Raw genomic sequence first — 22,392 nt, 5'->3', positions numbered from 1 at the left:
TAATAGAAACAAAAAGGTCCTATCTGTAGCCAGTCCCCTACAGTGAACATGGGGACTAAAGTTTCAAGCTAATACAGGCCAGGCATCAGCACTGATTACTCAGGACATCTGAATAAGGATATTGTTTCACTGGTTTCAGAAAAGACTGTTCAGATAGCAAGGGTCAGACAGCTATGTCACCCAACTACCCACCTGGGTGAGACAGTCCTCTTAGCTGAAGCATGTTATTTTTCTGACCCAGACAAACTTGGGGAAAATAGTGAACTGTTTTCTAGTTTCTAACTTCAGCTGTGTGAACTGGTTAGAAAGAACCAGTGTATGAATCTGTCTTCCAAGGTCCCTCTTGGACCAAGACCAGGTTTTAAAGATCAAATAGCAGCATTTCCATACGTTCTGTTGATCTGGCTGCTGCTCTGTGCCTTGGGCATGGCTGAGAACTGGCACAAACAGCAGTGGGCTGGGAGTGGTTCTAAGCCCCCTTCAGCTCCCAAGAAGGCCTGATCTAGAACTGGTAAATGACCTAGGGACTACGAAGTTAATGTTTGCATTTGCTGTTGAAGGATGCAGCCCTTAACTTCCTGCATGGGAGCTACTATCAGCAGCAGCCAGTGCACTGCATGCACAGCAGTACAGGGCTCATTCTGAGGTAGTGCTCAGCTAGAATGCTGCCTGTGCAAGTTACTGAGAGGTTTCTGAGGGCCTGGATGATGTTATTTTGCGCTTCTCTTCAGAAAACACGCACCAAAACATCACACTATTCCTTAGCACAGAGGAGAACATGTAAAGGAGTGCTCCAGTCTCAGCCAAAGCAATCATCTATTTAAACCATGCATCTCCAGAAGTAGCTTTATGTTCCCAGCAGCATTCCCTAGCCATGCTATCCCAGCCCCACATCTCATGTTTCTGACCCTCATGTGATTATGGGAAGGAATGGTTTCTCTGCTTCTACCCACTATTTGGCTTAGCCCCAGAAGAGAGCAGGTCATTTCCTGCAATGAAAACCTCATGACTGTATACTTCAGTAAAAAAAAAACAACAACAACAAAACACACCAACACTATTTTGAACACACAGACCATTTTACCTCTATATGACTTAATACAATAGTGAATAATCTTTGTAAAATAGTAAATTGCATTTTACTGCTGGTAGAAACGACATAACTGGTTTATCTTAAAGCCATGTACAGGATCTGTGGCAGCAGGGGAGCACAGAACCAGGATTCCTGCTCCCAGCCCTCTGCTCCAGCTGTCTCTGCAGCCATTTTATGCAGACAGGTTGCGAGTGCGTAGCAGCAGGCAGCAATTAATCTCTCTTCATCTTTCAACACCTTTCTGTACTGATTTCAAAGGCATCTATTGTCGCAGCTCCTACCTCACAAGGGCATTTATTTTGTTCTCATTCAGCATGTGCCTTTTCACTTAATTTTAAAGGATTGAGATTTTTATTCCTAATGGCTGCAAAATATTGGATAGAAGGATTTCATTTATCACTGTCAAAACTGGAATATATGAACAGCACTGCTGATATTTAAATGTAATTTTTTTCCCCATTTTCCACATTTACCTTCAGAAAGGGACTTATATGGTATTTTAATTTACTTTTCAAAGAATATTTTACCTGCCAGCCAGAAGAACAAAGTTAGATATCTGGGGAAGCATTTGCATCCTGACAAGCACAGCTAAAAATTTTCTGTTTACAAAGTGATGTCTAAAAGACCTAATCCATAAAACTGAACTATGCTCTCTTTTAAGGTATTTTAAAGGGACAAAGAGAATTAATTTACTTCACCTGGGGAGAACTTCTACAAATGTCCCCTAATTATTTTTACTCAACTGAACATAGGTTTAAGTCAAAGCCATTTGCTTGACCTTGCTAAATGGTATGACAGACAAAAACAAAGGGGAAAAAAAAACAAAAAAGGGAGACTTTTAAGAGCAATTTAGCACTCTTCATTTAAATAATTCAATTAATTTAAAACATCACTTATGCTATAGGCACAATCTACAGACACACAGAAGTAATATTAGTGCCTACACATTTATTATGAGTTCTGATGTTCTGTGAAGAAGCATTAAGGTTACTGGTGCATGTACTAAAGGGGATGTGTATTCAGAAGAGTAGTAGTACAAACTTCCTTAGCTGAATATTCACAGCATTTGGTTACACAGGATGTCATCACACAGTGTCTATTTGTATTAAAAAAACACTTTTAATAGAGTCTGACATCAGTAGGCTTGAACTGCATAGACACTTAGTCAAATGTCCACCCTTTCATGCCAAAGATTGGTCTATGGGAGAGCACATACGTTATACTACCTACATAAACCACAGATTTAAAATAATAATAAAATAATAAATACTAATTAAAATATTTGAATATGTTGTCATTGTGAAAGCTTTCACTGACTAGCAGATAGCCCTGCTTGGAATGACTTATTGAATTCCATCAGTAGGCAAAATAAATAAAACCCTAAGTGATAATGCCACAGGCAGTACACAAGCTTAGAAGGGACTCACAGCCTGCTGATTCCAGCATTGTGCTTGGAAAGGACTCTTGGTCTTTTCTTTTACCAGGACTGAACTGCAGCTGACAGTACAAGCCATGTTTCTGGCTTTATTTAGCAGCAAAAATGTTGTATATTTGATACGTTCTGCTTTATCAACTGCTGCATTTGGTTTCCATGAACCTATGTACTTCAAACAAAATTCTGCATTTTCTGTCTAGTAAGATGAAAGTAGATGGGAACAGGTAACTAGGCTGGTTAACACGACTGTTTTCTTCCCTGGAAAAGTTAAAGAATGAGAGTCAATAGTGAGCAGAGTATTGGCAGGGCATGTCACCTCCAATTACTCTCCTCTCCAGAAGGGACTTTCAGGCATTGTTTCACTGGATGAATTACCTGTTTACTGTGAAACTCTACAGGAGAACAGGATATGCACAGCTCAGGGTGCCTCTTCCTGCTATTCAATTAGTGAACTGCAGTCCTGGGTACTTGGCTCAGCTGGAGCTGTCCCACACAGCAGCCTGCTCCCCTAACAGGATTACTGACCTGATCCCTCCTTCGAGGGGCTGCCACAGTCTGGAAATTTGACACACGGCCTCAGAGCTCAATTAGTTATTTAATAAGTTTATGATTAACCAATCTGCTGATTAAGCTTTCATTAATTACGTTGGTGGGAATTCTGTTTCAGAGGGATGGTGGACTCTATTGTCTTGGAGCAGGGTTGGAGAGCCCTTGTGTTTTGCATGCCCATTTCTCTTTACTGCTCCAGAAATACCTGCAAAAGCAGATGGAAACAGGTAACTAGGCTGGTTAACACGACTGTTTTCTTCCCTGGAAAAGGTAAAGAAAGAGAGTCAATAGTAAGCAGAGTATTGGCAGGGCATGTCACCTCCAATTACTCTGCTGCCCAGAAGGGGACTTGGGCGGCACCTGGGGCTGCTGCCAGACCGCTGGGGCATGGTGACCCTTGAGGACAGCTCAGTATTGTGGCCTGGTTGTTACACCTGGAGCAGCTCAAAGGCTCTTGCTGCTCTCATCTCTCTTCTGAAGTCTTGCCAGACAGAAGAGGTAGGCAGGGTTTATCTAGGGCAGCTGGAGGCCTTACAAGTACAGTTTCAAATGGCCTGGCCTGTCCTTTTGGTATTTTGATTGGGGTGGATGGCTCATCTCAGAGAAGAGTGGGAAGCCCTTTCCTCTTTCTCCTTCTTTAAGAAAGGGTTTACAGAAAGCTCATGGCTTCATCTCTGGCTTTGTTCTGTGGTTTATGCTCTGATGGATGGGGCTCAGTGGATGCTGCAACCTGCTCCCTGTAGGGTGCCTTGGCTGAGAGGGCAGGGTGCTGGCACCTTCCTCCTCCAGGCTGGCCCCTGCTTTGGTAGAGAAATCAGGACTGGGCTCAGGGATTATCCCAAACTATCATAAATAATTACATCTTTTCCCGTCTGCAAGGGATCCTCTGTCATCTTTCTTAGGCAGAGCTGGTATCTGTGTTAGACACCAGAGGATGGCAAAGGGGATGGCAATCAACTGTTTCATGTTCCTTAATGTCCTCATGTTACAGGTGCAGGGCTGAGGGTTTGGCAGCTGCCTTCTCCTTACACCTCTCAAAAGGACTGGTGACAAAACACAGCCATGCTTCTAAGTGGCAGAGGGAAACAGGACTGGCCAGAGAAAACTCATGTCCCTGCTGAAATCCCTGAAAAAGAATCTTGAAAGACAAGATGAAAGACAAAGTTCTGGCTGTAGGAGCTTTAAGAGCTGCAGGGGAGGAAGCAGGGCTGGGGCATGACAGATGCCACCCCTACTGCAGAGCCCTGCAGCTGGAAATCAGACACCTGCACTGCTGAGCTGCAGCCTCAGTCAAAGTGGCTTGGAGAGCTCAAAGGGGTTCAGGGAAAGCCTGACTCATGCTGAAGAAAGCAGTAATGTGCTGGGAAAGATGATGACAATTTTTAACACAGATCTCCAACACTACAAGCTTATGTCATGGTTTAGTATTTTAGTGCTGATGTATTTCATGCTTTTGTTGCCCTTTTTTGGTGGGGCAGTAGTGCTCAGAAGAGGTTTGTTACCACAAACTTCCAGCTGCTGGCATGTCCCTTCAGGGCTGAGGTTATGGCACTGCTACCCCAGCCCTGCTCACCACAGGCAGCCTCAAAGCAGAAAGGATGGGTGGTAAAGCACTGCTGGCTCGAGCAAGGTTTTACATTGCTTTTGGGGGCCTGTAAGTGGGAATTTAGGCAACGGGGAAGCAGGTGTTAGCACGACTGAATGTGAGCCCCCTTCTGTCATGCCACACACTACTGATCTTGCAACGACTCACGCCTTTTGGGGCCCGCCTCCTTCAAACAGCTGGCAGGGGAGGTTCCTGATTCTGCCTCCCAGCTGCCTGCTCTCAACACTGTGGCACTAAATGAGACTGCTGGCAATGCTGCAGCTGCCACGTCCCTGCTATCTGACCCTCTCTCCTAAATGAACCACTGAGGCAGAAATTCTGGCAGACCAACATTTTTACCTCCCTCCTGAATGGCCAGCTGTATGCACTGAAGGAAGGAAAAAAATCCCAGCTAGGATTTGCTTATCAAAAGACCATTAGCTAAGGATTTTCTAAAGCATTTCTAAAAGAAAAGGAAGGAGACATGCAAAAGCAATACAAGAATTATCATAATTTTTGTATTCCTTGCATGCCTGGGTCAGGTATATTTCGGGCCACAGTGAGCACATGTTCAGCTTCACTTGGCACATTTAAGAGCTAAAATTGCCAACTGCATACAAACATAAGGTTTATTGTTGTACAGCTATCTGTTTGGCTGCCTGACTGGAGCTATGGTAAGATGAAAGGAACAACAGAGTTGTAAGAGTAGAAGAAAAGAGTAGAGAAATGGCCTCAGGGTGTCAGCAAGCAAGGCTTTATTGCAGTAGAGCTACAGGACTAAGGAGTGTGCATAGAAAACACAGTTGCTTGCCTGAGGAAATTAAGACAAAAGAGATACAGTGCATAAGGACTACAGGCAGCTAGAATGGTGGGTGTTTCAGTGATGCACAGTTCCTTTTAATTACAATTTCAGTTTGAATTATCTTTCAATAATTAAGATATACAACAGGCTTTAAACTTTTGTATATACAGAGACCTAAGCACAGTGAAAGTGGATTTAATTTAATGATGAAAAAGGGAAGTGAAGAGGGTGAAGATATAAAAAGGACTTTTTTAGGGTCAGGGACCTTATTGGGGCTTTATAAGAAATTACTTGCCTTCTCTTCAGTCAGATTGTGCCACTGGGTGGACAGACAGAGGTGAAGAAGAGATGATGGTGTGAAGATCCTGGCTGGTTGCTGATGGAGCAGGCAGAATGTGCAAGGAACAAAATGCTGCAGAATCCAATGTAAAGCAAAAGACATGACAGCAGGGAGGTATAACCTCAAGGTATGCTGAGATTTTAGAGAGTCTTTGCAAAGATACAAGCTTGCTCTGTGTTTCTTTTTGCTATGCATCCTCATAAAAGAATCTAATTTTCCATTCATAATCTGATTTGAATCAAGAACACAGGTTTCCATTGTCAATCAACTGCATGCAGGTTAATACCATCAACTGTTGTCTTTTTTTGCCTCATTATTTCTCTCCACACAAGCATCAGGAACTTTTAGGTCATACTGTATCTCAAATTACCCTGGGGACAGAAAACAAAGGTGTCAAGTTTATCTGTCCTTAAGACAACTTCACTTGTGAAGTGACATCAGAAACTCGCTCTGAATTGGGATGTCTGCAGGAAAGATGTCTGCAGAGAGTGGGAATGAGACACGAGGTCCCCTGAGAGAAGAAGTTCAAGTGCAGGGAGGATGGAGGAGCTGTGGTGTCTGCACACAGACACATGTATGTTCAGTGACTCAAGTTTGGAACCTCTTCCTCTCACACTGTGCTGGAAGGAATCTGGTTTTTGCCAAGACCCAGACAGAAACAGCATTAACACTCAGTTTCTGGACAGCCTCTCCACCCCACTGATGCTGGCACAGTCAGTGCTCAAAAATGAAAAGCTGTGAGCAGAGGGAAAGCAGGGCAGAAAATATTCTCTGCTTTCTTTGAGGCTTCTAACAGCTGCATTTGTGAAGTGAATGGAAGGGTAATACCAGGCTTCAGGGAATAAAAAACCTTTAACTCCTCTTCAGCAGAGGTATGGAGGGAGCCCAGGGACTGACAGCCTTATCCTTTCCAGGGATGGCACTTCAGCCAAAATCTGAGGGCACTGGGATCTCAGGAACTGTCTTTAACAAGAGCTTCTCCTTGGGCAGTATGTGCACTGGGAGGAGAGTAAGGATCATAATTTTCTGATCACTCAATAAACAATCCAGCAAAGCCATCTGATTGAGGAGACATGTCCTGACTTGGAATTCATAGGGATAAAAATGAGAACAAACAGAAGAAGAATTCAAAGTAGCAATTTTCTATCTCCTGCATCTGTTCACTGGGCGCCTGAAGTCATATTGACTCAGTCTGATGACAGAAACAAGGTTTCTTCCTGCCAGGTCTCCAGGGTCCACTAAAATATAAAGGAAAGCAAGCTGCATCTCCTCCTCTGACCACACTATGACAAAGCTGTCAGAACAGCTCTGACAGTATCACGCCTGCAGCAATGTCTGGTGAAAAAGCCACAGAGAGCCACTGCTCTTCTACATCCCTCTGGAGAGAACTGTACTGGAAACCAGAGCCAGAAAGTATTTTCTTCTGTGAATTTAATTTATTTCATGCTTAAAAGCAGTGAATTGGAATAAACAAGACCTCCAACAAAGTGTCCCTGCTTTGTCTGTTCTGGAGAGGGTGCTTTGTGGTGGCAAATTCCAGTAACATGGAGAGATAAATTTGGGGGTTAAATCTAACACACTTTGCTCACTGGAAAGGCCTCAGTGGTAAAGAAAGTGACTGTGGTTTTTGTACTTTACTTGCAGTGTTAAGCGCACTCTGCTTACTTTGGCTGACCTTGAGAAAAATAGTACTCAGGATTTACTGCTGGCTTCATAATCTGATCATACAGAACAGACCTCATGAAGGTCAACCAACATCTAATAACAGTGTAAGGAGCTTGGGATGTGAAGGAAAAGTGAAAGAAAAGAGCACACATTAGTGGTACATAGTGCCCAGGGGGCACTTTCTGGAAATCTCTGGGGACCACTTGAAAACAATTGGGTAACTTCAACACTGCTGGTCTGGCAGAGGGATCTGTATGCAGCAGACCCCAGAGGCTTTGAAGGAGTGTCCTGAATAATCTTTTTTTTTAAGTAATATTAGTTTACAAATCATGTACTCCTGAGTTTAAGTTTTTAGGACCTCAAATATTCTCTGTTTAATTTTTCACAATTCTGTGACTCTGCCTCTGAATTATACAGCTGGTCTGTGAGGTCTGGCCAGTTGTTTTGTTGCATCCTGCCTTTGAAAAGTTTTAGTACTGTTCTGTAACCTTGTTAGATGTTTTGTTTGAACAATCAGCTTTGTTCTGAACTCTTGGACCATGAGGGAGTATTTATTTTTTCTGGACATCAGTTTCCTGCAAACATTCACTTTTTCCCAAGGCAACCTCCATACATTTAACAGTCTTGAACACCTGCCCACTGCCTCCACTCCTGCCCTAAAATCTTCTTAAGAAGATCAAAATAGTGCTTTTCACATTAAAATAGTCAACCTCGCCCTCCAGGGTGGATTTTAATCTTCTTTGATTCAAATCCATTCCCTCATTCTACAGGGGAAAAAAGCATGGAATTCATAAAGGAAGAAATGTGGGATGGGATGACTCATTTGCTTTTGTTTTCTTCTGTGTCTTACATTATTTGTGGCATGCAGCAGGTAGGGATCTGTGTGTGACAACCAGCCTCTGGGTCATGATCTCTTTCTGCAAATCCCCTTAAAAATCCAAACCACAGATGAAAAGAATCCCTTTGCCAATCTAAGATAAAAGTGTCTTTCCCAAAGGCTAGTTGAGATATGATCAACACCAAGAAGAGCTCAAATTGGTCTAAGAAATGGAGATGTTGCACAGCCACCTTGGTAGCTGCTTGACTGTCACCTCACACAAACACATGCAGAAACACTTTAATTAGGTTCTGCTTTGTGCGCTCTGTTAGTGCCTGTGCTAATGCCCCAATGTTTTGCTAGGACACAGTAGGTAGAAGAAATCAGCTGCTTGCTTATATTACAAAATCATTCAGCATTGAGGAATGCAAGTTAGGAAATATATCTGTAAAAGAACCAATCTCCTTGTCTCTGCAATAGAATCAGTAAGAGATACAAGCAAAAGAGAAAATTAGTTTTAACATGTTTTTAAAATCAATCAAGAAGGTTTGGTGAATTAAAGAGGAAAAAGAAAAAGCAGTAATTAAAACTTAAAGAGAACATTTATATTGAAGTGAAAATCAAGCAGCAGTTGCGTTTTTCTGTTTACCAGGGGACATACACAACTTTTTTTGTTTTGGTTTGGTTTTTTTTCTGTTTCTTTTTTGTTTGTTTGTTTGTTTGTTTGTTTTGGTAATGAGCAGAAAGTATATGACATCTTAAAAAACCAGCCTGGAGTCCTAACCAAAAGCAGGATCACTGTTTTCTAGTCCTGCTCAAAGCAGCATCAGCTATGGGATCAGACCGGGCTGCCCAGAGCTTTATTCAGTCAGATTTTCAAAGCCTTCAGTGTTGAAGATGGCACAATCTCCCCAGGAAACATTTTTCATGCTTGACTGTCCTCATGGTGAAAAAGGATTTCTGTAAGGTGAGAAAAGTAACAGGCTGGGATGAAGTACCCACTGATGCTCCAGACAATTTACTGCCAGCTCAGACATGATGCTATCATTCCTCAATGGCACAGAGGAAGCTTCAAATGAAGCTTTTCCTCAGAACTCTAAAGTCCTAGTCATGTCCCATTGGATGGTCATAACCAGGTAAATGCAGACAACTGGCACGGTGTTTTGCTCCCTTTAGCCCTGCCCTTTTCCTGCTCTCTACCTGCCCTGCTTTGAAGCAGAAATTACAGCCTAGCTCTAGGTCAGATGAATGTGCTGTAGAGGGTTCAATTCACTTTGTCAACAAGACCCAGAGCAGCCACAGCCTTTTCTAATCATGACTCCAATTTCCAGGGAGATGGGAATTCCCCACTACCCAGGAATGTTTCACTGCAGATAGGAAAAAAACACATTGCCAACAAAGGAGCTAAGATCATCTCCTTTTGTTGATCATCCTGTTCCAATGAAGGACACAAAGGACCAAAAGTCAAATACAAGGACTGTGGTGTATTGTAGCTTTTCTGCACGCAGGTAAATGTGAGTCAGCTATGTGAGCTTGGAGGAACTAAAAACATGACATCTGCCTGCACAGAAATAACTATGTCAAAGTTTTGCTTTCATATTTTGCTTCAACCCCTGCCCTACAGATCAGAGGCTGCATAAAGCCACACTTCAACCTGAGAGCTGAACCATTCAGGGAGAAAAAGAAATTGAACTTGAGTCTTTCATGTTCTGGCTGAAAGTCAGTAGCTAAAAAAGGCACAGCTGCTTTGTGACTTGTGTCTCCCAGACTTTTTATGGTCAAAACCACCTTGTGAATTAGACATGAATTTGTGAAGAATTCTGGAGCCATCAGTTATACGTTCTTTTAGTCAACTTAAAAAAAAAATAGTGCTATGATTTATTAGGGAGTCTAAGTCCAGGATACTTTTCTTTTAAAAAATGTAAGCAAACCTGAAAATCCAAATTTTAAAGGCAGCCTCCATCATGGACTCAAACTACCCATGCTTGACAGTATCACTGTAAATAGTTAGTATGCTAGCCCTGTTCAAGACACACTTTTAGCAGTGTCATTTATTATGGCAAACATGGTTTCTCAGATGAACTTATACAAAGTACAATTGTCTCACTTGTACTTTTCATCTGTTCTCTCAATTTTCTAGTTCTAGAACCAGTATTTAAAGTAATTAATAGAAAATATTTCCCTTTTCTTGAAAAATAGCTTTTGCTTTCAGGCTGGGTAGTGATGGGGAACAGAGAGGGGCTGTTTTCTGGCATCTGTGAGACTTGGGAGCTGAGCTGCAGCCAAGGGGCTGCCAGCAGCCCACAGCTCTGAAACACCTGGTGTGATTAAACCTTCTTCTCACAGCCAGCTCACAGTTTACTCATGGCAGAAAGCAGTTTAAAACTCACGAGCTTCAGACTAGTGAGCTAGACAGAACTGCACCATTCCTCCAGAACACATTAGCACCTGGTGACTTGATTGTACCAATTTCGCAGCTGTGATCAAAAAAAGAGGGTATGTGGGTTCTGTGGAAAAAGTGGGCATTGCCTTCCATTTACAGCAGAATGCAGAAAAAAATCAAAGTTATAGCAAAAAACGAGATGGTTTTGGGTTTACAGTAGAGTTATCATAAAGCCCTGTAGAGGATTTATTTTATTGTGCTATAAACAGTGTTACTTTATGAGACAAAGGGTTGGAACATTCACAAAGACTTAGGCTGAATCAATTCAAGCTCCTGTCATGGTAAGCGGCAAGAGGGATAAAAAAGGCAGAGAGATAAGGAAAGCATCTTCCAAGGCCCAGTTCTAATGCGGGCAGAGTTCACAGGTGAAAGGGACATGAAGAGGAAGGAAGGCAGGAGTCACTGAGAATAATGGCTCAGCTGTGCAGTCTCTAAAAGTGAGATGTATGATTTCACTGATGCAGAAAGTGGGAGGAAGCCTGGGAGAGGAACAGTTTGCAAAGCAGTGTGGAGACAACAGGAGTCTACTACTAGTAGGAGGTAGACACAAACAGATCACAATTATTACACAGGTTGGAGATGATTATTTGACAAAGACTTGGATCCATCTGCCAAGAATGTATGTATTACCCCTCCTTTCCACTTGTAACTGGACCTGGAGAAAGCATATTGTCTATGGGGCATGTTTTCCTAAAAGTCTGTTTAGAAAGAGGGTTTGGACAATGCTCAAATGTTTTAAAATTTCATCAACAATTCCTGCTTTTCCTTCTGGAAGGTGTTTCAAAAAGGATACCACAGCTATTTTGTACAGTACCAGGCTGCAAAGTCTCATTTCCATGAGTGATGCAGAAAAGCACACCCTCAGCACAAGCTACTCAGCCATGATGCAGGCGCCACTTAAGGCTTTTTGAATGATAGTTGTGTTTAACAACTAGAGAAATGGGATCAGACTGTCCAATTACTGCTGTGACTTTTTTCTTAAATAAAATTTTATCATAGCAAATATATGGCAACTGTAAAAATAAGTTTATTTTCCTTCAGTGTGCCCTGCTTTATAGAGCATGACTGCCAAGCGGAACAAGGAAAGAACTGTGCCAAAAAACCAAGGTCTGAAAGAAACAGACAGGTGCCAAATGACTTTCTACACACGGCAGAGCAGGAAGGCTGTGGTCTTTCCTGGTCACTGCCCTGTTCCTGTCAAGAGTGAAGTGATTGTCAGGACTCTGAAGGTTCAGGGACTTTTTTGCACAATTAGTCCTGCTATCCTCACTACAGCTTAATTCTCACTTCTAAAGCTTCTCCATAAAGCAATGTTGGCTGGTGTGAGAGGTTGAGACACTGACAACAGCTGAAGCTGTTGAGTTGCTTCTAACAGTCTAACCTAGAAAACATGTGCCCAGCACAGGCGCCTACTGCTCCATGTCTTCAACCAGCTCTCATTCCATGAAGAAATACAGAGTGGTTTCTTCTGTGCTGCCTCCTGCCTTTGGGAATTGCTCCTCCCTAGACCAAAACTGATGGACATGATGAAGTGAGATTGTTGCTGACTGGCCAAAAACTGTCCTTTGCTGCTGCTGCAACAAACATTTCTTGTGGCACATCTCCCTGCCTGCCACATTAGAGCTGGGCCTTGCAGGTGGTGCTTTGGCTGCACCACTGGCTGGGTCTGGAAAAACGGGGCTCTGCTGTGCACAGCTGGATGTAACACTGTCTGCCCTGCCTGGAACAAGGCCTGGAGTCACAGAAGAAGGGTTCCTTGGGTGTACCTCTGCTCATGATCAGGTGAGGTCTGCATCCAGGACCACCATGGTACCCTCACCTAACAAGGACTCTACTACTGGCAGGACACATGATATGGATGACATCCTTGTGTCTTCTGCTCTCCTGCTGTGGCACACCAAAGTTTCTGTGTTTTTATGAATTCTGAGTCTCCAAAGAATCCTTTAATATCTCAGAGAAGCAACATGAAGTTTTCAGGTTGCTATGAACATATCCTCTGTGCATAAGGATAGCAGCTAAAAACCAAGAATTGCAGCGAACTTACTATACCAGGACATGCTCCTCCCCTTTGAGAAGTGTATGTTATCTCTATTTCACAGAGCTTGATCTGCTGATGGAGCATTTTAGTCCCCACATTCAATAAGCAGACAGTAACCTTTCGCTGTTAAGAGCTGAGAGCAGCAGCACAAAGACAAAATGGGAGCCCACATGACTTGAAAATCAGAACAAATTCAATTAACCATCAAGCACAGTTTGAGGCTCATCATTAATAAATCAAACACATTAAATAAATGCATCATCCAACACTGTCTGTAGATGCTGTGGTCTGTTCTGGAGCCAATTTACATAAATTATACTGGGCTATACTTGCTTCCCTCAACTGCTAGGCAGGAACTCATGTACCTTTGGAGACATCAGAAGGAACTACAGAAATACTAACACCTGTGTAATTCAGAACTGGAGAAATGTTACACTGTGGTGGAACAGGTGGAACCTGCATTTAAGGACACAGGACTTTGAGGAGCCAGAATATAGTACTACTGTCCTTTTCTGAGTTGATTTTTTTGAAGATGATACCAACATCTGAGCAGGCAGCCTTATCATCTCAACTGCTGTTAATCTTTTTAATGTCAGGAACAAGCTGTAACTCACCTCTGGGGACCTCTTTCTTTTAAACCAGTTCTCTATATGCTTCACAGGAAACAATGATGAGAGTAACACGTACTTGTGTAATGAGACCTCTGAGCAGACCACTGCGTGGTGCTGCCTGCTGGGGTTAGGCTTTGCTAGACCAGGTACTTTTTACTGTCATCACTACTTACTTCTTTACTGATTTTTTTTCTCATTTCCATCAGAGAATCTCAATAATTTGCTCAGTTTGGTTTTCTTCACAACCTCCTGAGCTGCTTCTCATATTTGAGGTGATTTGACTGTGGTGGGTCAGACATAGAAGAGAACCTGTAATTTGCAGTTCTGGGTTTCTCCTTCAGGCATAAAACCTCCATTCAGACTCTGGATGTTTTGGCCATTCTCAATACAAAATAAAATAGTATCTTCAGGATTAGCTCTCCTTCCTATACTATCAGACTGCAGGTAGCATAAAAATATGGACTGGCTAAAGAACAGGCAACACCCCAAAATTACCCACTTACATTACAGCTTCCTTCTTCATGACTTTCCACCTGAAGGAGTATTAGCCAAGTGTGGTGTGTGCAACACAAGATGTGAGTGGGTGTGAGTCTCTTGGCTCGTGATGTGTGTTGGTACCCAGGAATGTGTCATGGGAGAGGTGCATATACTGTGGAGGGCTGAGCAAGGCCAGCCAAGCCCTGGTGCAGCAGCATAACAAATCAAGCAAAATTACAGTGATACAAAAAGCCAGGTTATTTGGTGAATCTCACGCCACTTCATTCCCATATGCATATGCTCGTGCTCTGCTCCTGGGATTTGCTGTTTGGAACATCCCCTCCCTCTGTCTCATTCCCTCACACATTCTCTCCTGCCTGGATCTCTCTGCTGAAATCCAGTGATTGCTTTGTTCCAGTTTGTCTGAACGGCTTTACTCCTTACCCAAGCCTGTCTCAGGCACCTCTTTCTTTCTGCCCCTTTACTTCTCTTCTAACTAATCTGCAATAATATGCCTGTCAGAACTGGTTTTCTGCCCTCATCTTTGCAGCTCTGTCTGCAGACAGCCCTACTGGCCTTAATGTGATGCAGCTGTTCACTCTCTCATCCTTTCCAAAAAGAGCCTGGAAATATCCTACAGGAAGGATGCTACCATAAATCTGTGTATTTCATTTATAATTGCAAAGAGTAATAAGAGATTAAAAAATGTTTAAATAAATTCTTCCCAAGCTCCATGAGACTTCCAAGTGGTGGGCTGCACTACTGTCCTCATGAAGGAAATCAATAGCAGTGCTGTATTGCTCCTGCTCCCTGGCTTCCACCCCGCCCTTCCCCCTGCACAGTGCACAGACTGTGTTCAAGGAAATGGGTGCTCCTAGGGGAGCAAAATGGCTTTTTGCACTTAAGGTAATGATGTCACTTGAGGTCGCCATGCAAACAGTTATGGATATGAAAATCTGCAGTTCTGTCAACAGAGCTGGAACCTGGGGACCTAGCTTAAGAGTTAGAGCCTTTTTATAAAATGTTTCCCTAATTTACCTACAGACCACCTTCCCAGAAACAACAGATGCTGTACCTAATTAGCATTAATCACCTTGTTACAGAAGAGCAACTGGGAATAGTACAGTACTTGAAATACTGACAAAATGATACACTAATGGCATTGATCTGTCCAGTCTACTTCAACTTCCCCTTTATTATTCTGTTTTCTGTATGAAAAGCTTCAGAAGTCACAAGTTTTGGAGCAGACTGGGAAGTGATGATGCAGAAAAGGAGCCACAGATGGAGGCAGATACCGAGCCTTTTAGCCTACATAAGATGCTTGCTGTCGGCTCTGTTTGTGACTGCACTTCCCAGTTCTGCATCTTGACCTGAGGCAAGAGTAGTCCTGGAAGGGGATCTCTGAGCACTGCATCCTTTTGGGCAGCACTAGGAGAGGTTGCTCTGCTGTGTGCTTTGTAGCTCTTTGATGGAGAGCTTTAAGACAAGCTCTGAACACACACCCCACCCCGGGGGAAGGGTTAAAACACCTACACCAATTGAAAGATTAATCTCAGAAGCCAAGTGGGGCACCCTGTTTTTTACTGGGATCAGAGACCTTCTGTAAAGTTTCAGCCAGAAATGCACCAATTTTGTTAAGTTGAACCCTGAGGGCTTTGTAGTTCTGACTGATACTCCTGGTACTATTCCTCTCTGACCACACAGCAATTCAATATCTGTCATGAATACACTGCAGCAGGTTGGAAGGCAGGAGCTAACAATACAGACATGTCATCAGCCTCTGTCCCCTGATGGATTATATCCTCTGTTCACTTCAATCTCCACCAAGATGGGGCTCAGTCATGAATTAGTTTTGTCCAAGTCAGACACACCAGGGAACACCATTCTCTATGTCCTTGTGACAGTGTTTTTGCTGCTTTTTAACCCTATCAGTTCTGCTTGGTCTAAGTGAACAGCATTCCAGGAACATCCTTGAGGTGTGACTCAGTTTCTTTAGCATACACATTCAATTTTCACAAACTTTTATGAGCCTTTTGAGGAACCTTCCGAAAATGCTGCCTTATTCCCTATCTAATCAAAGGAGGGGAGATGCTTACACCTAAGGCCATAGGCACCTTGGAGGGCTGAAGGCTGCTGTGAGTGTCTCTGCCTCTCCTGCATGTTCATCTGCAGACGGGCATCCAGGATATTTACTGCCAGGCTCCCAGTGTGGTGGATGTGCTGATGAAGATGCCTCTGCCACAACCCTTCATCCCACCTGTTGCCTGTTTTACAGCACTCCAACCAATTTCCACATTGCCCATTCTGTTTTAACACAAACTAATGTCGTGACTGCTAGGAAAGACAGACACAGACTCTCTGGGTAGGGATTTCAGACCAGAAAAGGGAAATTAAAAATGCAAAATAGAAAAGCAGATGGTATAAGCTTCATTAAAATAATATCTCATCTCCTGGGAATGCTAGGAGGATCTGTTGCCTTCCAGTGGATGTGGTGCCCTGAGATTTACACTTGGGGATTATTCTGTTCCTCTCTCTCTCCTTATCATAACTCTCCTCTGTTTTCAAAAGGCTTGTGGTATGTGCTCCATCTGGATATGGCTCCTAATAAGGATGTGCTGGAGACATCTCCTAAGCACTAATGTACACCCAGCCCCCAACCCTTGCTGTCAGGAGTCTCCTTATCAAAGATCTGAAAGAAAGAAAGAAGCAAGCCTGAGCATTGCAGCTCCGGATAGAAAGACAAAGTGGGAGTGCTAGAAAAGTGACAAATACGTAACTAATATGGATACAGTATCAATAAAGGTTAAAAATTATGACCTGTGTGAACTCAGAGATCTTATTTTCCCTTGCTGCAAGGTTCTTTTCTTGATGTTGCCCTAGCATCAAGCACTATTCCATTTATGAACCAGGTGCAACCTTTAGGAAGTCACTAGAAATACAAGACACCCGTGAAGTTTTTCCTGTATCTAACTGACCCCCTCAAGCAAACGTGTAGCCAAATGTATATATTTAGAGGGGAAGAAACAACCAAGGAAAAGACCACTCAAGCAGCAGAATAAATCTGCGTGCAGTATGCGCAGCTTTCATGCTCTTTCTGTCACACTTCAATCACTGCAGCGTCTGGAAGCAAAAGTTGTATTCATGCTGGGTTGGTATTTAATTGAGCTCACTTGAACCAAGCTTCCAGCAAGCACACACGACAGATTTACACATGAATCTTTGCAAACTGAAAAATGACATTTATCAACCTTCCATCAGAACATCTGACATTTGAACAATTGATTCTGATTTAACAGTGAAAAATGCCACCATCCATATGGAAAACCTGCAAAAGGATTAAGCCCCTAGTTGCTACCATCCCCAACATGGGCTTTGCCAGATAAGCTATTAAAAATTTATGTACCACCTTAACTTTTTCTAGCCTTAAAGAGATTAAAAACAACCCTAACAAGTTCAATGCAGAAGGGACAAAAAAGTCTAGCCAGAGGAATGGGGGTCAGAGCTGGGAGATGCAGTGATTAAGCTTCTAGAAAATTGAAGAGGCTGGGCAGATTTTCAGAATAAGAGCAGCAGGAGCTGTTGTGGATTAAAGGCATGTTACACTGGCCACAGGCAATACTGCTAGTCTCATTTTGCCTCAGATAACCTAGAGCTCATCTGAGCATGGCTAAGAGTAGAGAGCTGATCCAAGCACCACTAGTATGTGTTCACTTCATTAAAGAGAAACACGGTTTTCACAGAGATGTGTTGGGGCAGACTTCTCTCTGGAAACAAGGCAGGAAGATCCTTGTCAGCCTGCAGGGCAATTCCTCTTCAGCAGGCAGGTTTCACCCCCTGTTATCTTTATAAGCATACTGTGGTCAGCACTGGGGTCACTTGGCAGAAGCACCAAGGGGAAAGGAGGTCCTGGCAACAGTGTGCCTCTACTACAAAACCTGTTCAAACACTTCCAGTACTTCCCTTTGACTCTTCATGCCACTCAGCACTGGCTAAATGAAAGACAATATTTACTGTGTGGGAAAGCAGAAGTTCTGGCAGAAAGAGCTAATCATTCTCCTCTATCTGATTCCTGGAAAAAAGCTGGTAAGTTCTGCAGAAGTGTGACTGTGGCCTGTTTTCACGTATTAGTCCATTTCAATAATAGCAACCTTACAATCTACTGATGTAGTCATCCCGAGTTGATAAATGTCAGCTTACAGAACAATGAGTTTCTCCTGTCCTATTCTTCCCATTCCTATTATTCCAGTTTTCATTGATTTTTCCTCTATGCTATTTCTGAGTCTTTATTGTATGTATTCCTCCCAAATATGCTCTACTAAACTTTCTCCGCTGACTCCTGCTTTTTATGCAAAAGTCATTAATGAACATATACACAAAATGACTGTTGGAGAACTTCATTAGTAATGTCCTTTCTTCTGTTACTTTCTCCTTCAACACTACCTGATGTGTATTGACTTCCCAACTTTCTCATTCTACCAGCTTTATTTATAATACTGAGATTGGTTAAAAATCTACCTCAAATTACTCTTCCATTTAATTTGTATGAATTGAACTTCTTTACCCTGGATCCAAATCTATTTTCAATGATCTGATCTCCTAGAATGGTGTCATTACTTACCAAAGCCAAGTCTAAAAAAGCACCATTTCCTGTCAGGTTAGTGAATCTCAGGAGGATATTTCATTGCATAGAAAGGCAAGAATATTGCAGACTTACCAATAATAGCATCAATTGCTCTCTAACCTGTTTCCTGGTGTTAAATTATCCAAAACAACTACTGCAGTAGTAATTATCTGTCTACTAACATTAAAGAACTATCTTGGCAGTGAAAAAGGATCCTGGTGGCATATGGCATGCTGGCAGTAATAATCTTCTACCAAACTATGAATTGTGCTGTCATTAACACACACTGCTGCTCCCTGCCTTTTCCTGAAAAGCAGCCACTGTTTCAGAGTATTCATGACTTGCATAACCACCCTCAATCAGCAGCATCCTCTCAACGTCACTTTCTCCAATGTGAAGGACAGCCAGGGGACTCCTTCCTGCTCCTGCTGGGAAATTTTCCACATTTAGATTTTCATTTTTTTTAGCAAAAAAGCACACTGTTCCTTTGGCTTGTCTGTCATCGGGTTCTTGAAGCTGTGCGGCTAAATAGCTGCTCAGGTTTTGGAGGCAGACATGCATGTGTAGATTGTTCTTGTAAGCATTAGCCTTGAAAGGAAGCAGTATCTTGTAACAGGACGATTCTGCTTCCAGAATTAAAAAATATTGCTCAGAAATAGATGAGTATTTGTGTGGGAACATTTATGGCCTTAAAAGTCCTTCATCTCACAGTAAAGCAGCTCTTTTTCTGGTAGTGTCTCAACTCCCTGATCCTTTCCCTTTTGTTGCAACTATTCTGTCTTCTCTTCTTTTTACAGTCCCTCCATATTATCTTCATTCTTTATTTGGCCAAGCCTTGATCTCAGCTTAATAAAAAACCTGTAGGTTTAAAAGAACTATGCCTTACTTTTAAGGCATTGCTTCCTTTCTTTACCACATCCATGGATATATGGGCTTTACATGTTTGTAGGTCAGTTCCCTGAATCACAGCAGCAGAATCACAATGATAAAACTGCTCTCTGAGTTGCTTGAGCCTTGATGGCCTGCTCAGCCACACGCACAGAGATCTGCATATGATCCTGTCTTTCAGGCCTTGGATTCAGCCTTTTCACTCTCCATCAGCACAGACTCACCTAATTTCACTTGAAGTGGAGATGGCTTATAGTTCATGGCTACAGTCTCTCCCTCTCTCGTATCACAATCTCTGTCCGAAATAGCTGCAGCTGTTGGATCCTGTTAAGAAAGAACAGAAACAACACAAAAAGGTTTATCTGATAGTTCTGCAGCTTCTTCTCTGAGTGGCTATTAGGCGACTCCACTCCCTTCACATTCAGAGAGCAAAGAACATGCCAGTGTTTTGAACACTGGTACCCAGGGGCAAAACACAGAACTTTGGAAGCACATTTATTATGTTAAAAGTACCTCTGGAAATGCCAAATTTCAACATCAAGTTTATATGACGGATGATACCAGGAATATAATGTGGATGGTGGGTCACTAGTTCAAATTCAGCCTGGGCTGGCAGTAGTCCCAAATAATTTTCACATGATGACTCCTTGGGGTGTTGTATGAAACATATTTACAGTTTCAGATGAATTCCAAGTAGACCACTCAACTTCAAACTTAAAACTATAAAGTTTGAGACCAGGTCTGTGTGGAAGTCCAGCTTGGAAGGACTGAGGACTACATGGGTAGGAGATTTCAATTTCTGCTCCCGCTTGGGACCTATTTCATGGCTGACAGGAAAGATCTGTCAGCACAGTACCTTTGACTGTCACTAAAATTTCCCTCCTGGAAAACCAATCTCCCCAAACACATTCTGCTCCAGCCTACTGGCAGACAACATGTATTGAACTCAATGGTACAGCACATCAAAGAACTTGAGAGAGAAACAAACTACCAACTCTGATAATTCTACTAGTGATATAAATAACTGAAGTCCTTTCACAGCAAACTGCAAACCTGTTGGAACTCTCTCCACTTAGCACCATAGTGAAAATTAAAACTAGTTTTCAAACATGTTCTTACTCCCATCTAGAAGACAGAAATTAAATTGAACATCCATGTAGATATATGTGTATGTAAATTTGGGTATATCACAGTTAGAGATGCACAGGCAAAGCAAACATTCAGCATTAGGTCCAATACATGAACAAATCATCACTTGTGAGAAATCATACAAGACATCATAAATTAAATACTAGAATACTATTCTAAACTATTGAATTGATATTGCCTCTCTCTCAGTTTCTGGAGTTTTTATTTTGTACACAATTACATGTAAAATGCAACTCATCATTTGGCAATGACACCTGTACGAAAAGCAGAGTCACTGAGTTTCAAAGCAAGGTTACATCACTCTTCACTCTCAGTAAAAAAACAATCACTTGTTGAGCTACTTAGTGCACATTAGCTCTTTTAATACACTGTGCTTAGGTGATAAAATGTAATTTTTGAATTAGGCTCTAGCTTGGTGGAAACTAGTTAAATAACATACGTAGTGCTATAACATTTTATGAAAATCCTGCCCCTTTGCACCACCCAGTAGACTTTGACAGTACTTAAAATGTATGGTGGGTACAAGACCTCACATTCAAGTACAATGCTAAACAAAAGACAATTTCTACTGCTTTCCTCTAACACAGTCACTGCTGCAGTTTTCCTCTAATGCAGCAGTTCAGTGACTAGGTAAAAAGGTAAGAGCAAGTTGCAAACCAAAAAAACAGCCTCCAGGAGAACATTTAGGCGTAAATCATAGACCAATTCATGTGGTATCCTTGGAACATGAATCTGGTCTCAAACATGCCCAGAAGGGAATAGATCAGAATCCAAGATGCAGGAAAGAATCTCAGGGTGTAGCCTCTCACCCTCCAGGGGAAGGGAGCACCCAAGATTTGTAGATGCTTGTGGACAAAAGGAATGTCGAAAGTTAGAGGGTCCACAAAATCTTACAAAGTTCTGTTAGTAAATTACACACTTGTCATGGAAATTGGTACATTAGTTCTTAGCCTCCTATTAAGTACCCAGCAGTGGGTTTAGGATAAAGGAGGGAGGTGAAAGGAAAGGGGAGAAAGAGATGAATTAAAGAGGGGTAGAAAGAAAGAAAGGAAGAAAAAAAGACAGAGAGAGAGAAAGACAGAGATCAGCAGTCCTGGCTCCACTGCTAATGCAGATGATGGGGTGTTCAGGGTCCTGGGGTGCACACACAGGGCTTTGTGGGGGTACCTTTCTATAGATAAGTTTCCCTGCACTGGAGGTAAGTTTCTCCCTTTCTGTGTAATTTAGCTACTGTGGAAATGGGTTGGAGGCTTCAGGGTATTTGGTGGTCTCCATATCCTCCTACATGCCTGCTTCTTGACCTCGTTCCTACCCCTGTGCTGTGTTGTGTTGTGCTAGTCTCCAGGAGCCAGGATAAGGATGTTTGTCCCAGAAAAGCACTGCTCTACCTCCATGTGGCCTCTTCTCCGCCCTATTCTATTCAGTGTTCTATTACTAACAATCCTTAGCTGTTAATACCAACAATCCATGGTTGGCTCCAAAGCCATCCAGCTATCAGCATTTGAGACATTCACATGAGCTCCCTTATCTTTGGGCTTCTACACATGGGAACATCTAGATAACACAAAGGACATGTCTGTCTGTCACACATGCTAGAACCTGTCCAAGAGGGATGTCCAAATGGTGCTAAATGGCACCATTTGAGTCCAGGCTTCCTGGATGAGTACCTTTTCTCTGCCAATCTTGGAAAAGGCAGGACACAGCCATTTCTAAGGAGCATGACTCCAAGACCTGCATGCTTCCTAGTTGCTACTGAACACAATAAGGAAGTCCTGTGAGCCCCAGTGTGCTGGCTGCAGGAAGGCACAGGAGTAGACATATTATAGGAACTGACACATGTGATGACACTGTCTCCTGTGCTGGCGCAGTCCAGCAAAGA

General features: G+C 42.6%; 1 protein-coding gene across 1 annotated transcript in view; it reads right to left on the bottom strand.

Moving 5' to 3' along the window:
• The window catches only part of FAM219A (family with sequence similarity 219 member A), a 36,291-nt gene extending 14,384 nt beyond the window's left edge, over positions 1 to 21,907 (bottom strand). The window contains exons 1-2 of the mRNA XM_031062868.1: positions 21,902 to 21,907; positions 19,589 to 19,688 (exon numbers count right to left, since the gene is read on the bottom strand). Of these exons, the coding sequence (XP_030918728.1) occupies positions 19,589 to 19,688; positions 21,902 to 21,907 (106 nt within the window). The remainder of the gene's footprint in view (positions 1 to 19,588; positions 19,689 to 21,901) is intronic.
• Between the last annotated feature and the right edge of the window lie 485 nt (positions 21,908 to 22,392).

The sequence above is a fragment of the Geospiza fortis genome, unplaced genomic scaffold, assembly GCF_000277835.1.
Source record: "Geospiza fortis unplaced genomic scaffold, GeoFor_1.0 scaffold878, whole genome shotgun sequence".
Lineage (NCBI taxonomy): Eukaryota > Metazoa > Chordata > Aves > Passeriformes > Thraupidae > Geospiza > Geospiza fortis.
Note: the sequence above shows the minus strand (reverse complement) of the source record. Positions and strands in the feature narration are given on the sequence as shown.